This window comes from Amborella trichopoda, chromosome 10, assembly GCF_054954075.1.
Source record: "Amborella trichopoda isolate Santa Cruz 75 chromosome 10, AtrichopodaSantaCruz75HAP2 v2.0, whole genome shotgun sequence".
In the NCBI taxonomy this organism is placed as follows: Eukaryota; Viridiplantae; Streptophyta; class Magnoliopsida; order Amborellales; family Amborellaceae; genus Amborella; species Amborella trichopoda.
In genome coordinates this window covers 5,245,316-5,260,711 of record NC_142345.1, presented here as the reverse complement: position 1 = coordinate 5,260,711, position 15,396 = coordinate 5,245,316, and the positions used below count along the sequence as shown (strand labels likewise).

General features: G+C 37.7%; 1 protein-coding gene across 3 annotated transcripts in view; it reads right to left on the bottom strand.

Annotated features, from left to right (window-relative positions):
• SEC8 (subunit of exocyst complex 8) overlaps positions 1–15,396 on the bottom strand; it is an 85,253-nt gene that overhangs the window by 21,853 nt on the left and 48,004 nt on the right. For all 3 annotated transcript variants that reach the window (XM_088850521.1, XM_088850520.1, XM_088850522.1), the window contains exons 17-20: positions 13,007–13,119; positions 12,674–12,785; positions 1,451–1,644; positions 1,113–1,198 (exon numbers count right to left, since the gene is read on the bottom strand). In XM_088850521.1, the coding sequence (XP_088706647.1) occupies positions 1,113–1,198; positions 1,451–1,644; positions 12,674–12,785; positions 13,007–13,119 (505 nt within the window). The remainder of the gene's footprint in view (positions 1–1,112; positions 1,199–1,450; positions 1,645–12,673; positions 12,786–13,006; positions 13,120–15,396) is intronic.

The following is a 15,396-nucleotide window of genomic DNA, read 5'->3' as shown; positions in this document are numbered from 1 at the left end:
AATATTTGTAAGTTTGAACCCTAAAGATCGCACAACCTTTTATTATTTCATCCCAACACTTTTTGAGCACATCCTAGCATTCTTTATGCTTGAACCACATATTGAAACTTTTAAAAGGTTTAGAACCCCAATCTATAACTGTTCTATCCGTAATTGTTTGAGGTTGTGGTCCGAGTTTTGTTTAGGAAGGTGCTTGATTTGCGAATTAGGAAAACAATTGAGCCATTGGCTAGAAATATCCAGCTTTTTACAGATAGAGGCTCTTCCAAGCTGATCGGTTCTCCATGAATACTTGTAAGAGTGTTTCCCAAATCTAAAAGATGACAATCGTGAATCATATCCAAGAATTCTATTCTATTAGTCCCCCACAACTAGCCATGTACGGGAGTTAGTACTAGCTGCGAGATTCAAGAGTTCCAAACATAGGACCCTACAAGTGATGGGGTATTGAAAACATAGATCGCAATTTCCAGGAACATTATTTGTAGTAGAATCCATAGTTTTAAGTCTATGTTCAGCCCTTGGTTCAAGTCATATTTATTTGGCAGTGAAAAGGAAAAATCCTAGGTTGTATTTAGGGTTTTAGTTCTTATATACAGCAATTTTTTGTTGCATTTGTAAGTGATGCCAGTGGAATTCAGATATATTAATAAAATAAAAGATAAAATTTTTTATTTTCTTCCTTGAATTTCACATAGCAACTTCTTTCATCAAGGACAAAGATTGCAAATTATTCAGAGAGAGAGGGAGAGAGTCCTAGCAAGCCATAAACATAACTAGTATTTCACTTGCTGTTATGATGCACATCATTCGATGAGGGGATTTAGACTGAATGAAAGACAGAGAAACCACAAACAGAATTTTGTAGCATGCTCATCACGTTAAGTAGTATGACAAACAGAATTTTGTAGCATCCTCATCACGTTAAGTAGTATGACATAAACAGAATTTTGTAGCATCCTCATCACGTTAAGTAGCATGCAAGTTCAACACAAGTGCTTGTTAATAGTTGATAGGATGGTTATAAGATGATTCCAATAATCTTTCTACAAACAAATGCAAAATCTGTACAAAGCGATAATATATATTTCAAATCAACAAATAAAACTTGCCTTTCAATGGAATCTGCCACGTATTCCAAAGAATCACTGAGAGCTGCTAGTAAAATGAGTTTTTGGTCATCTCTAATAAGATTCTCCTGCTCCAGGATTATCATGATAGGTAGAGTGAATTAGTACCCAAGCAACCAACCGACAGTGAAATATGGTTATAATATATAATGTGCAGAATCTAAAATACAACTTCACAAGGGATTCAGTCTTGGGATGTCATGTTAATGCCTTTCACTCAATTCAAAAAGGAAACTTGACCCATACAGGAACTCAAGAAAAGCACTACGTTAGGGTTGGCAGTTTTCCTGGTAAAAAAATCTTCAAATACAAAATATGACCTGCTTGATTGGTCGTAAACTTAGCAACAGGTCACTCATTTCCATCTCAATTTCAGATGTTTCAGGAACAGGACTTCCATGATCGAGGGATGCTTGGATGAAAGAATTCGGCAAACATGAACTAGCTGACTCCAATTTCATTAAGCTCTCAACATCTTGCCTTCCAATCAGCATATAGCTTTGTTTCTCTAAAACTGCCTGGGAATTTGAAATGAAGAGAACGTATCACATAATATCAAAATCTCGAGAAAAAAAAATAGCTCATCCCATAGCCAAATTTTGCCCTCAAAATCTATGCAACATATACAAATAGAAAATGCAACTATTAGTTCGTTTGAGAAGTTCACAAAAATTATTTTTTGTCACTAATAAGGAAACAATATAAACAGAATAACAAAACAATTCAAATGGAAATTTTCAAATAACCTATAAAAGGCAATAAATAACTCATACTAACATCGATGCTGAAGAAAGTAAATATTTAGAAATCTCATACTAATAAACCTCTACAACAACTAATGTAATCACATCAAGTGATTTGGGGATCGACCCCACACCTTGTTTTCCTCTTTCATCACACTTCTGCTCTGTAACTTGGTAGCACTAATGTAATGTCAAAAAAAAAGTATGGAAGCAGTAATTTCTATCTCCTCTTATCCACGCTCTCCTATTTTATATTCCTCCTCTTTACATCTCTCCTTACCTCTTTTCCTCAGCCCCCTCTTACTACACTCCATTCCTCTTTGCTCACCCTAAACCTCTTCTATATCTTCTTCTCCCCCCAATATTCCTTTCTTCCTGTTATGCTTTTCTTCTCCTTTCTCTCTCTAGCATTGATCTGGCAACCATCCCTTGCTTGAAGGCTGCTCAGATCCTCAGGTTTTTGCATTCTCAAATTCACTTCACTTTCTTGAGCTAACAGTTAGCACAAACTATCAAATCCCCTATACTTCCCCCTCAGCTTTCTGCCTCCTCCAACTTCTCTTTCTGTCTCTTCTCCTACTTCTACCCCTTATCTTTCCTCCACCTCCTCCTCTCTTCTTTTCTCCTTATCACTCCCCTACATTTTTCCCGTAGCTGTCCTATTGTTTGAAATTCTGCACAATATACCCTCTCCCCCTCCCCTCCTCCTCACCTCCCCCCCCCCTTCCCTTCTCCCTTTCTACCTTTCTCGTCCCCCTTCTCCTTTCTACCTTGCCCCTCATCCTTCTCTTTCTTTTGCACCCCTCTCTTCTTGTTCCACCTTCCTCTCTCAATAATTCCTTCAATCTCTCCAGCTTTCGCATGTTTTTTTACAGGAGCCTCTCTACTAACTGCTATTTTTTTGAGATGATCTGCTAGATTTTCTTGTAAGGGACTCTGCAATTGCCTATTATGTTTTTGTATAGAGCTCCTGATTTGTAGCATTTTCAATTAATATGCATTACTTATATATTACTTAATACATTCAAATATTCTCTCAAATAACTAACGTAATTATACCAGAAACAGAAATTTTAGAATTGGAAGACGAAAATGTGGATGATTGTCACAATTTCAAGGCATGTGATTAACATCTAATCATGCTGCTCATGGTTTCAGTGAAGGGCTTTTGGTGAAGTGGACAATGGCACTACCTCTCATGGTTGTTCTCTCACTTATGTACTTATCTATATGTGTGACTTCTCTCCAAGGGTTAAATAAATGCCTCTACAACACCAGTCTACAGGTGATGAGTGTAATTAAAACGAGTACAAAAGGTCAACTTGTGAAGGATATTTTGTCAGTTTTTCATTACTTAACGTGATTCAGTGCCTATTATATGTAGAGTGGGCATAGGTGAATGTATAACTTGAGTTGAAAATATAAATAAGCTCAAGGGAAGGTATCATGCCTAAACTGTGTATAACACATTTAAGTTGGGTGAGGAAACTACTAATAAATTTTATTTCTACAAAACTGAATAAACTATAAGTAAGGGATCCAAAAACTCTTTTTTTTTCATATTCATAGATCTCGATGTCGCGAAGATAGATTTTTGAGGTGCATCTGTGATTCTATATTTTAAGGTTGTAACGTTATATAAACTTTTCCCCATATAAGTAATGCTCCTCAAAAAACTAGCTCTCTCTTTCATGATTGTCATCTTTTTATCCAGGGGTTTCTTGGAAGACACTTGATTTAGAAGATCAAGTATACGTCCAGTGGTGTTAACTTTCTCTTCAAAAAAAAAGGTATACGTTCAGTGGTGCCATTTAATGGCATAAGACTCAATTGGTTGCTAAATGCTCTGATAAGTAGCATAGTGTGGATTTTTTTGTGGACTTTAATTCAGCACATTGCACTCTAGAAGTGGAAAACTTACTCTTCATTCCCATATTTGTGGTGTTATTTTAAATTGTCACAATTCACATCATCTCTATAATTTGACTCACCATCTCAAAAATTAATTCAATACAAAGGGACCTCTTCACTATTTCTGGGCATAGAATGGCTATACTTCTAAGGCTTATTCTTCAAATTTAATTATGCTTTGGAGCAGTTATCCTTAATGCCTGCCACAAACCAGATTGCTTGTCATTTGAGCTTCATCACGAGCTGCTTTATAATGTTGGACAAACATATATTCAATCATTCTCCCACTTAAAACGTCATGTGATGGTTTGCTTTTCTGGTAACTAACAAATCACTAATTCAAGTGAACACTAACCTGCATAAAAGGGTTTGGACGGCCTAAAGAACATACATCAGTTAAGATGAGAGAGAGACAGAAAGATTAAAAATAAAAGAATTAGAGATAAAGGAACCAAAAAATGCTGCAATGTTGGACAGACGGAGGCTACAATATGAGGAAAGCTACAAACGATGAAAACCATGTTAAAAACATAGCATCATGAGGTTTTTGGTGATGTTAAAAAGAAAAAGAGAGGAAATTCAAGATCCGGACAAAAACAGGGACTCATTCCCTTATCAATAGAAGAAAGGACCTCTTGACCATCCTTGAAATGAAAATGTTACCAAGTTATGGTGCGAAAAAAAGAGACCAAATGGCATTAGAGATAAGACTGCTTTCACAAGATTGCGAATGTAAGACAATAAACTAATCAAATCAAAAGTATTTAAGTGAACCATAATTGGGTGGAGCAGAAGCCAGAGGATAGTAAGGACATAGTAGACTTCTATAGGGAGTGATATGAAGAAGATGGAGATGGAAAACCACTAAGTGATAATTTGGGCATTGGTAGAATACCTGTTGCTCCTATCGAGGGTTCACAAAAGAGGAAATTCACAGTGTCTTATTTTCTTTGGGAAAGTATAGAGCACCTGACTTAACAGTTTCAACATGGCATGAACTCAAGATAATTGGGAAAAATTTGAAAATGACCTACTGGATATGTTCTCCAAATTTCACCAGCAAGGTACTCTAGAAAGTGTACTAAATGCTACTTCTACACTGAAGGTGGAGGATGTCAATGATGTAAGAGGTTTCAGACCTATTAGCTTGGTAAACAGTGTATACAAGATATTCATGAAGGTCCTTGCCTCAAAACTACTAAGCTCACAGAGTTTTGTAATCTCACCCTTTTAGAGTGCTTTCGTGAGGGGAAGACAAATATTTTATCGGGGCATTGGTGGCTAATGGGTGCATTTCATCAAGATATAGGAAAAGTAATCCGAGCCTAGTTTTGTAGCTTGATTTGGAGAAGGACTATGACTGTGGATTGAATATCCCATTCTCTGTGATGCATCTAATAGGTTTCGATACAAGGTGTATCACATGGTTCAAAGAATGTGTGTCAACAGCACATTTTTCTTTACTTGTTAATGCCTCTCCCAAAGGCTTTGTCAAAAGTTCCAGAGGCTTAGACAAGAGACCTTCTTTCCCCCATACTTTCTGCCATTATGGCATTAGTTGCTTCCCCAAAGGCTTTCTCAAAACTTCTAGAGGCTTACACAAGGAGACCTTTCCCCATTGCTGTCTGCTATTATGGCTAGAATTGTGAGTCTTTGCATTTCCTGCTCAATTGGACTTCTAGAAGGCTTTAATGTGAGCATGAATGGCCCTTTAGTATCACATCTTCAATATGCAAATGACACAATCTATGTATTGTGGGGCTACCATGGAGCAAATGGAAAAGCCTCATGCTTCATATTTTTGTGATTATAACAGGTCAAAGAGTCAACAAGGGGAAGATTGCCTCGCTTGGGATGCATATTTTAGAAGAGAGTTTGGAACAATTAGAGGCTGTGCCAGGGTGCAAGATGAAGAAGGTTTTGTGTAGATATTTCGGTCTATGTCAGTATAGAGGTACAAACAACAAAAGTATATGGAACCGAATGATTGAAAGAATGGAAAACAGGCTGATCCCTGGGGAAAAAAAATTAAGACGGCTGTACACTGACATTTAGGCAACATTGAGCTCTACTAATATTTACAATATATCTCTCCTTCAAGCACCATGTTTAGTAGTAGAAAAGTAAGAAAAAAAACAAAGGTAAGAAAAAAAACAAAGGTAATTTATATGGCAATGGAATAGCAACACATGCAACGTTCATCTGGTCAAGACCTTTGTTGGCCAAAGCAAGCAGGTGTTCTTTGAAACCAATGAAGAGGCATGCTGGGAAAATAGTATGGCAGTTTGGTCATGAGGAGGGGATCACTTTGGAGAAAGGTAATTAATGCCAAATATGGTAATGAAACAAAGAATCGGAAAATATATAGCCTAAGAAGACATTCAAGGATAAATGTATGGCATGGTAGTTCATCAGTGTCAAATTTATTTTGGGAAGCGATTCCGATAAAAATGGGAGGGCGGATCAGACATTTTTGGTGTGATTGATGGTGTGCAGGCACATTTTTCCAAGAGAAGTTTCCTAATCTTCAACCAATAGCCCAAGCACAAAAGGTTAGAGTTAGTGAATATGAGCGAGCCAGTCAAAGGGTTTAGTGGGCCCCAATCTTTTGAAGTAACTGGGATGATTTAGAAATGAGGAATATCTGCACTCCTGGACTATATGAACTCAAGTACCCAGCCATGACCATGACAATTATGTGGCGATATGACCTAGAGGGGATTTTTAGTGTGATCATATGCCCACTCCACCCTCTCCAAAGGATTGTTCTTATGGGAAATTACCACCCCACCTTGAGGGTTGTGATTCAAATGGTTGGTAGTCTTAGACAAAGCTCCTATGGGAGATCACCTGAAGTACTGATGTAATTTCTTGTGCCGAGAAGATGAAGAGTCAGTTGGACCATTCACTTATTCATTGTTCCTTTGGTAGGATCTTTTGATTTTATATATTGATCACTTTGGCATTTAATGATGTATTTTGCTCTGGAAAATACTGTGCTATTTCAGAATAATATCTCTCTTTGTACCATAGTATTTTGGAAAGTGTAATGTTTTGGAAAGTGTTTTTTTGCCTTATTTGTAAAGAGAGAAGTAATGGGTTATTTATCCTACAAAATGGGATGAGAGAAGCCTTCTTTAAATATGCATTTATCCTCTTCACTTGTGATCTAATAACTAAAAGGAAGGAAGGCCAATGTGGAGCATGTGTAGTGTGTGAGTGCATGCATCCACATGAGGGCTCAAGGGCGCTTGGTGACGCACTTTGCACTTTGTGCACTCGAATCAGCGCAAGAGGCTCCCTTGGCCCGTGCATGTGTGCGGTCTGGCTCATGGCTCAGTTCCTTTTTCCTGCAATGAGCAAAGCCACCAATAGATCATAAGGGTGTTCCAATACTTTGGATCTGGAGGTTTGGTGCACTTCAGAGAATTGTGCCCCGCCGAGAAGTATATCAAGCGTGCATTCCTGTGATTTAGTGCACTTCGGTAATTTGTGCACCTCCGACAGTGACGCATATATAAGAAGTAAATTGTGCCCCTCCAGTGAAGACGCATATAAAGCGTGACAGTTGCTTTCCCAAAACAACACCTGATTGTTGGCTATCCTATTGCAATTCAATTGCAGTAGATGCACCGTTTTGATGGTTGAGATTTTCGAGAGACACAATTCTTGACCTAATGCGTACTTGAACAATCACATAGAGAAGGTGAAAAGGAACTTTATCTGCTATAAACGAGGAGTTGTTTCCTCCAGAATATATGCATACGAAGTTTTCTTACTTTAAAAAGTGTTTTCTCTCTAGAAAAAGGCAATTCTACTTCCTTAGATCTTACAACACTTGTGCATTTGTATTGGCGAGATAGTCTTCACAGTACCCTGCTCCCATGTATTCCAAAGACAAATTTACCTAATAGAAACCTAAATGCACATTGATTCTTATAAGTAAAGGGCAAATATTGTCTTGAGAAAGTGATCATTCCTACCTGGGATTAATTTAATTTTGCCCCATTTCACCCTCTATTTCCAACATGTAAGGGGTCAATCCTAAATTTCATTGGCATTCAATTGGTCCTTCCTAAATCTCTTTGGCATTTCAACAAGCCTTTCCCAAATCTATTGTAGAAGTGCTATCAAACTGGAGGTTTAGTCCATTCTCATAGAAGATTTTTTGGGGCAAGCATTGCAAGGTCACAACAATGGAGGTTCTAATTTGGAACATCATACATCGCTGGACTTAATTAGAAAGGAACTCCAATGTCTCCACGTCCTAGATTTGTTGCAAGGAACTCCAATGTCTCACGGAACAAGCCTCCACTTGGGGTTCTCAAGCTTAATTTCGCTGCAAGCTCCTTGGGCGACTTAGGCCCCTCAGGTGGCAGAGGAGAGATTAAAGACCACTTGGGATAAACTTTGGTTGCCTACACAAGGCCAACGGGGACTAGAGATGCTAATAGGGCTGAGGCCCAATAACTTCTCATAGGATTGCACATGTTCTTCTGGTCTTTCTCAGATCCGCTACTGGCTGAAGGAGATTTTCCTTAAATGTGATTTGATACGCGCGAAGAGAAAGCAACCCAACACAGCAATTAGCAAACACTTTGGACAAGATATACAAGATGGGCCAAGATCAGCAAGTGAGTTCTCAGCATGTCCTGAGATTGGCTATTAAACTTGCTGATTCATTAGCAAGGTTAATAGCCAATCTATCTGCTTGCATCTATCTCAGTTTATGTGTTTCATTTGGAGTAAAGTGATGCAGCAACTTCACCTCTTTTAAAAACAAAAAAAAAAACAAAAAACAATTACACTTATATTAGGAAGATGTGAGTCTTCAAAGGAAAGGCTAGGCAAGACCCCACCAGCTTTTGCTGAACAGCTGACTTCTGCATTAGTTCCTCCCCAAACATGGTGAAAAGATCTATTGCCTTGTTGGAAGGTGGATAATCTGCTCTAAGCAATGAGCAAGACTCCACAGGATCCTGCTTTCTCATAAAACCTATCCAAGAACAAGGGAATAGCGCACCACTCTAAGTTGCCCTAAAAGAACTAAAGGAAAAGCCTCAAGACATGAAATGTTGATGCAGGGAGAAAAAAATATTTATAATAAAAAAAAAAAAACAATGGGTAAGAGATTATAACCTCTCTCAAGGTCTGCAAGGGAATCCGCCCCAAAAACGATCTTTCACAAGACTAAATTTACTCAATTCTCATTCGCTGTTCTTTTATAATGAAGATTCTTCCCATTTAAATACAATTCAAAAGAAGATAAAAAGAACCCCATAAAAAAAATGAAACTCTCTCTCTCTAAAAAGCTACGTACTTCCCTTCCTCCCTATCTTCTATCTCTTCATCTCCCTATTTTCTCTCTCTTCATCTCCCTATTCCTTTATCACATGAATCTCTAGGGATTCACCATAAAAATCTCTTCCTAGATTGTAAGCCCATAAAGGTAGGACATCTTTAGATAAGCCTAAGGTACCCCAAGTGTATATCCTGAAAAATCCAACCATGCCTAACTTATCTCTTTAAAACCAACTAAGAGATAGCTTATCTTAAAATCCAACCCACTAACTAAAACCCTCACGCCACACCCACCCAATTCCTAAAGAGATAACCCATTTAAAAAATAATAAATTAAATTAAATTATTTTTTTGAATTTTCATCTGTGTCAAATGTGCAAATGATTATACAATATTAGCAGAGTCTCTAACATTTCCTGCGATCCTAAAAGGACCACGACTACCCAAAAAGTGGTCATCGAAGTTGAGTGGAATGAATTAGTGATCACATGCCTTCCACAGATCACTAGTCTTCCACAGTTAGAGGGGTCCACTCCACAGCCACCACATGATGCATAGAGTGGTTGTTCTAAGCATTGCGCAACTTACCCAAACATATCTGGGGAAGGAGTTCCAAGGTTTCCAGTAAAGTAAGATTAGATCAATAAGTTGCCAACAGATTCCTCTACTTCCCAATTGCACGAGCCAAAGGCTAGGGAAGCGGAACCCTTGTTGCTCAAAGAAAACGCTCGTGAGAATCTTGTCACATACTACCAACCAACTAAAGCGAATAGCTCCAAGTGTGGACAAGGCTTGCTTTTCTAGGCTCACAAAAGCAAGCACAGAAGTGGTCATGGTTTCTCTCATCTATAATACAAGTTTATACGGATTGAAAAAGAGATATAATGATGAAATCTGAAGATGACAATCATATATTCCTATCTGAGCTATGGAATGGAATAAATAATAACAATATCTTCCAAAGGAGCTCAGAAAAGGAATCTGCTTCCTCTCCCAGAGAATTCCTAAACCTAGGTCCAAACAACCCCAACCATCTTCCATCCATTAGTCATAGCAATCTCAAACCAATGGAACTATGTCATTAACAATAAAAAGCAATACCAGGGAACAAGGATCAGAAGACTGTAGGCTACAGAATAAAAGATATCACCTTCGAAACTGTAAATCTCATTCCTTTGCAAAAAGCCATTTTGATGGCCTAGAACTCTAACCACCGGACAATCCAGGCAACCTACCTGAAGTCATAATTGTGCACGTCTCCCCAATCTTCTTGCACTTATATAGCTCCTAACCCAAAAGCCGTCAAATATAGCAACTGGCCCAGACAGAGCTTTTCTGAGAGAATATTCGACTGTAATACTTAAAAGTATGATAGATACATAAAAATGATTGGCTGTCCACAAGCCTCCACATAAAAGTGGATTCCTAAACACCCAACAAAATACTATAGAACTATTTTCAAGAAAATATCCATCGAGGGCCCTGTACATGAATGATGTACTACAAACCAAAATCAAAACATATCCATCGAGGGCCCTGTACATGAATGATGTACTACAAACCAAAATCAAAACATATCCATCGAGGGCCCTGTACATGAATGATGTACTACAAACCAAAATCAAAACATATCCATCGAGGGCCCTGTACATGAATGATGTACTACAAACCAAAATCAAAACATATCCATCGAGGCTCTTGTAACCACGGTAGACAACAAGGTGTCAATCTCAAGATGAAGCTGGGATGCGAGGAGTGAAAAGGTTTATTTACCCAAGACAGAGCTTCATTCATCATTTAGATTTCCTTGTCCCCAAGCTACACTTGTTTCTGGTCTACGCACACCCACCTTGACTACAGGAAACTTACCAATTACATGATCTGTATTGCAACAAAAATGGCCTTTCAAAGCTTCAGGACTGTTGTAGCCAGGACTAGAGATATGAAAAACATGAGTTGCTTTCCACAATGAACTCACCAATGTAACCCATCCTTCAAAAGGACAAGAAGTAGCTCTTCCAAATGCAAGCCCATTAGGCATTTTTCCATAACCAAGTCCCATATTTCTTTTTTTGACCAGTTAGAAAACAGAGGAAGACTTAAATTGGATGGCAGAGAATCCACCCCGAACCTCCAAATTTGAGGGGATACTATTTAGCATATGGAAACACTCGAATCCCTACCCCAGAGCTCTTGGTGAGATTTATTTGCTGGAAAGAGGCATAGCCCCTAACACTTAAAATCCTTTAGGAATCCCTCATACCATTACTGTATCGATGTAAGCCCCAATCCTTAACTTTTTCTCCAAATATCTCAATCCACATGATCCCAGGCTTCTACCATATCCATCTTTACTACGATGCAATAACCATCTTGCTGCATAGAATGACTACACTCAAGAGGCACTGACACATCAAGATCTCATTGTCTCTAAACAAAAGAACCTCATAGCTGGGATAGCATAGGCCCACAAGTATGGGTGGTGAAAAATTTCTCACATTTAATCTCCCTGAGATTGCTTACCATTTATTTCCTTTTGCTCCCCTTATGGTAGTTTGCTACTATATGATTTTTTTTGGGTAATTCAGTGGGGAAGATAGGCCACTACCCCTTTTTTTAAATAGTTTAGGAGTTCTTTTTTTTAGAATAGTTTAGCAGTTAGTTTTTTGAAGGTGTTAGTGGGGTGGTCTCCGTGGGAATGGAAACCACAACATGGTAACTAGGGTATAAGGGTGCAACCACCACGGCCCCAGCCAGCTACTATATGATTAGTTCAAGCTCTCATGCATAACCAGACAAATTTCCCTATATGCTTATGAAGCATAATGACGAACTCTATGACATATATCATCTCTTCGCTCATATTCAGATGAGTGATAAACAGATTGCAACAATGATCAACATTCAATGACTAGTTATTACATGTTGTCCACATATAACTGGTTCCCTGGTGTGTGAAGTAGTCCACTTGTGCCTGCCTAGTACATAAGTTGAATATTGTTTTGTGGAATCCACTAAGATGGAAATCACCTCATTGGCATTCCTTGATTGCAATTTTGGTACAATGACTATCTTGTGAGCATCCCAATGGCATTTACCGTTCATGTATGTGTAGCTGTGCATCTATCTGAAACCCAAAATCCCTTTCATTTGGAGAGCGGGGATTTGTATTCTATCCATCTGTGACCAATGCTTAATGGGAAGACCTATGCTGTATAAGCAATACAAAATGTTCTGTCAATCAAATATTGTTCACTGGGATCAAAATAAACAGTATATACCTACCTTCCTATATGACATGCAGAATTTTCTGATGCATAAGAGAGACAATATCATAAATTGTAATCACAAGGTTTTGGAAGAGATCAAGAGACATAATGAGGAAATTTCAATTGCAAGGCACTATAAGTGCGATAGTAATATCTGTAATAAGGCCTAACAATAACATAATGAGAAATGAAGAATGAAAGTTCAAAAAGAAACCTAAATAATAAGAGCGCAGTTGTTAATATAGAGCACCATTACAACAATGACTAGCTTGAGACAATAAAGCCATAAATACTGAAGAGAAAAGCAAAGAAGAATCACATGCCTCCATGAATGATGTCCGACAACGTTCATGGGCACGTTCTAAGAATGTGTGCACGTACTCCACAAGTTCATTGGCATATTTGGGCATGGCTTGTGCCCAACCGAGAACCTAATATCAAAAGAAAAATTAATTAGGCAGTGTAACTCAGTACTCACCATTTCATATCCCAACCTCCAAGGTTCAATGCACACAAATGAGTAGAGATAAGAAGTTTAGAGACAACACTTCTTTTTTCTTTTTCTTTTCTGTGTGTATGGAGAGAGAGAGAGAGAGAGAGAGAGAGAGAAAGAGAGAGAAAGAGAGAGAGAGAGACTAAGCACAAAGACTACCTCCTTTGCTAAAAAGTCGATAGCCAGAAGGCCTTGAAGCACAGGCCGACCCTTCTCTATCAAAGGACTATAGGTGGAAGCCGCACGTGCTCGCGGTCTAAAAGCAGCAGGACCTATAAAGTTGATGTGGAATAGAAAGTTAAAGGAAATGTGCATGCAATAAGCATGATGTTGATTATTAGGTAGTCCATTAATTATCACTAGCATAAGTGTCAGAATAAATTAACTAACTATAATAGCTGCACATGCATAGTGAAATCAGTAGTTCCAATCGCGTTCAGCAAATTCAGTAGAAGCCCCCATATATATCACAACTGTAAGAAACATGTGACTGCTAGTTTTGTCAAAAGTTTTTAAACTCCCAAGTATTTTGGGAATATTCAGATGTCTACCATTCCTGTGTATGCAGGCAAATGACTTCATTGTTAACCAGATTTCCTTTTTTAAGTAACATAACAGCTTCATGAAGGTAATAATTACAGCATAATACGATCAAGTAATCATGGTAATTTGAAATCATTCTTCACATCACAATAAAAACTCCCATATACATCATTACTGTAAGAGACATGTGACTGCTTGTTTTGTCAAAACTTTTTTTAAACTCCCAAGTATTTTGCGAATATTAAGACGCCTACCGTTCCTTTGTATGGAGGCAAGTGGCTTCACTGTTATCTGGATTTCCTTTTTCAAGTTACATAACAGTTTCATGAAGGTCATAATTACAGCATAATATGATCAAGTAATCACGGTTTTCTTCAACATGATTTGAATGGAATTTTTAGTGTGGAGATTACTAAGTAACCCGTGATATTTACACGATGAGATTTAACTAAGGGTGTGGTTTTTATAAGGTGTCAACCTCACTGTTATTAGGATCGGACTTGTGCACGAACAAACGAAGTGATTGGTCCACTTAAAAGCAGTCCAACTGGCAGTGTGACCGGACACACCTTTTATATATATATATATATATATATATATATAATTTAAAAATTGACTAAATTTCAAAATTTTAATAAAATAAAGGAAAATATTAGGTGAAACTATTGAAACCTTGGTTAGAAATAGGAGATTTTACAAAAATAATTGTAAAAAAAATCCAACTTATGCTAAAAATAAACATTGGAGGATTTTATTAGGAAATTATATGATTCTAATGCCAAAAATAATGTAACCTAAGACATTATTATTTATAACGTGGAAGTGCATCAGTGAAGAAGAACCAGGTGTCCCTTGTCCCCCATTTAAGAGAGAGAAAACAAGTGGTTCCAAAGAGAGAGAAAGAAAATTTTAAGATAAGAAGACAAATGCAGCCAAAAATTAGAGAATGCATGCTAAAATAGTAAGTAAGAAAATCTCCTTTTTAACCAAATAGAATGAAAGCTTTTATTTAAATCTTGAGATCTTTTGTGTTAAAGATTTTGAAAAGATATTAGAAATAAAATATCTTGTGAATCAAAACAGAAAAGATACACAAAAAAGAAGAAAAAAAAATCATGCCAAAGAATGAGGAGAGGTGGGGGGAAAGATTGGGCGGGCTCATCCAAGAGAACCAACAAAACTAGCAGTCAAACCAGTTCAACCAGTCAGCCATCGGTTTTGGCCTGTTCTCAATAAATACCGATTTGGTGCTCATGTCAGACTGGACAGGGGTTTTGGTCGTCGGTTCTACTAGCATTCACTAGCTAGCACAAAGGCAATCTGGTCATATTTGCGAGTGTATTATTTATTTATATATATATATATATATATTAGTGCGCCTAGATCAAGGATACAACTTTCCAAAATCTCAAGTGAAAAAGACTAGTTGAAACAATTAAAAAAAGAAATATTGCGTATACACATTGGCCACCTAGATCTAGAAGATTTTGATGTAGGCCATCAAGCCTCTATAGTTTCATAGCCTTTCTTAGATTTCGGTTTAGCAATAGACATATTGGTTTGGATGAGAGATTAAAGGTAGGCATAAGTTTGGATGTGAGATGTTAAAGGTCCAACTTTAAGAGAGTATGTCCTACAAAAACCAAACATGCGACCTAGTGCTCACCTAGTCTGTTTTTTTGAGTCCTCTAGGCTTGAGCATGGTGGTCGACATAATGGTTTGAGGGGAGTCTAGAATTGAAATCTTGAACTTGGTCCAAAAAGTCCCAAACAAAGCAAACCTAGGCTAGCCCTTTTTTTTTATTTTAGGTGCATCAAGTCAACCACCACCATGCCGACCTTACTAGTAAAATTAGGGAAAAAGCTAAATATTAGGCTGTCTACTTCTAAAAATGTCTAATGTTGTGTTCAACAAACATCTCTCTCTCTCTCTCTCTCTCTCTCTCTCTCTCTCTCTCTCTCTCTCTCTCTAGTATTGTGCTTCAAAGTCTTTTGTTACAAAAGAT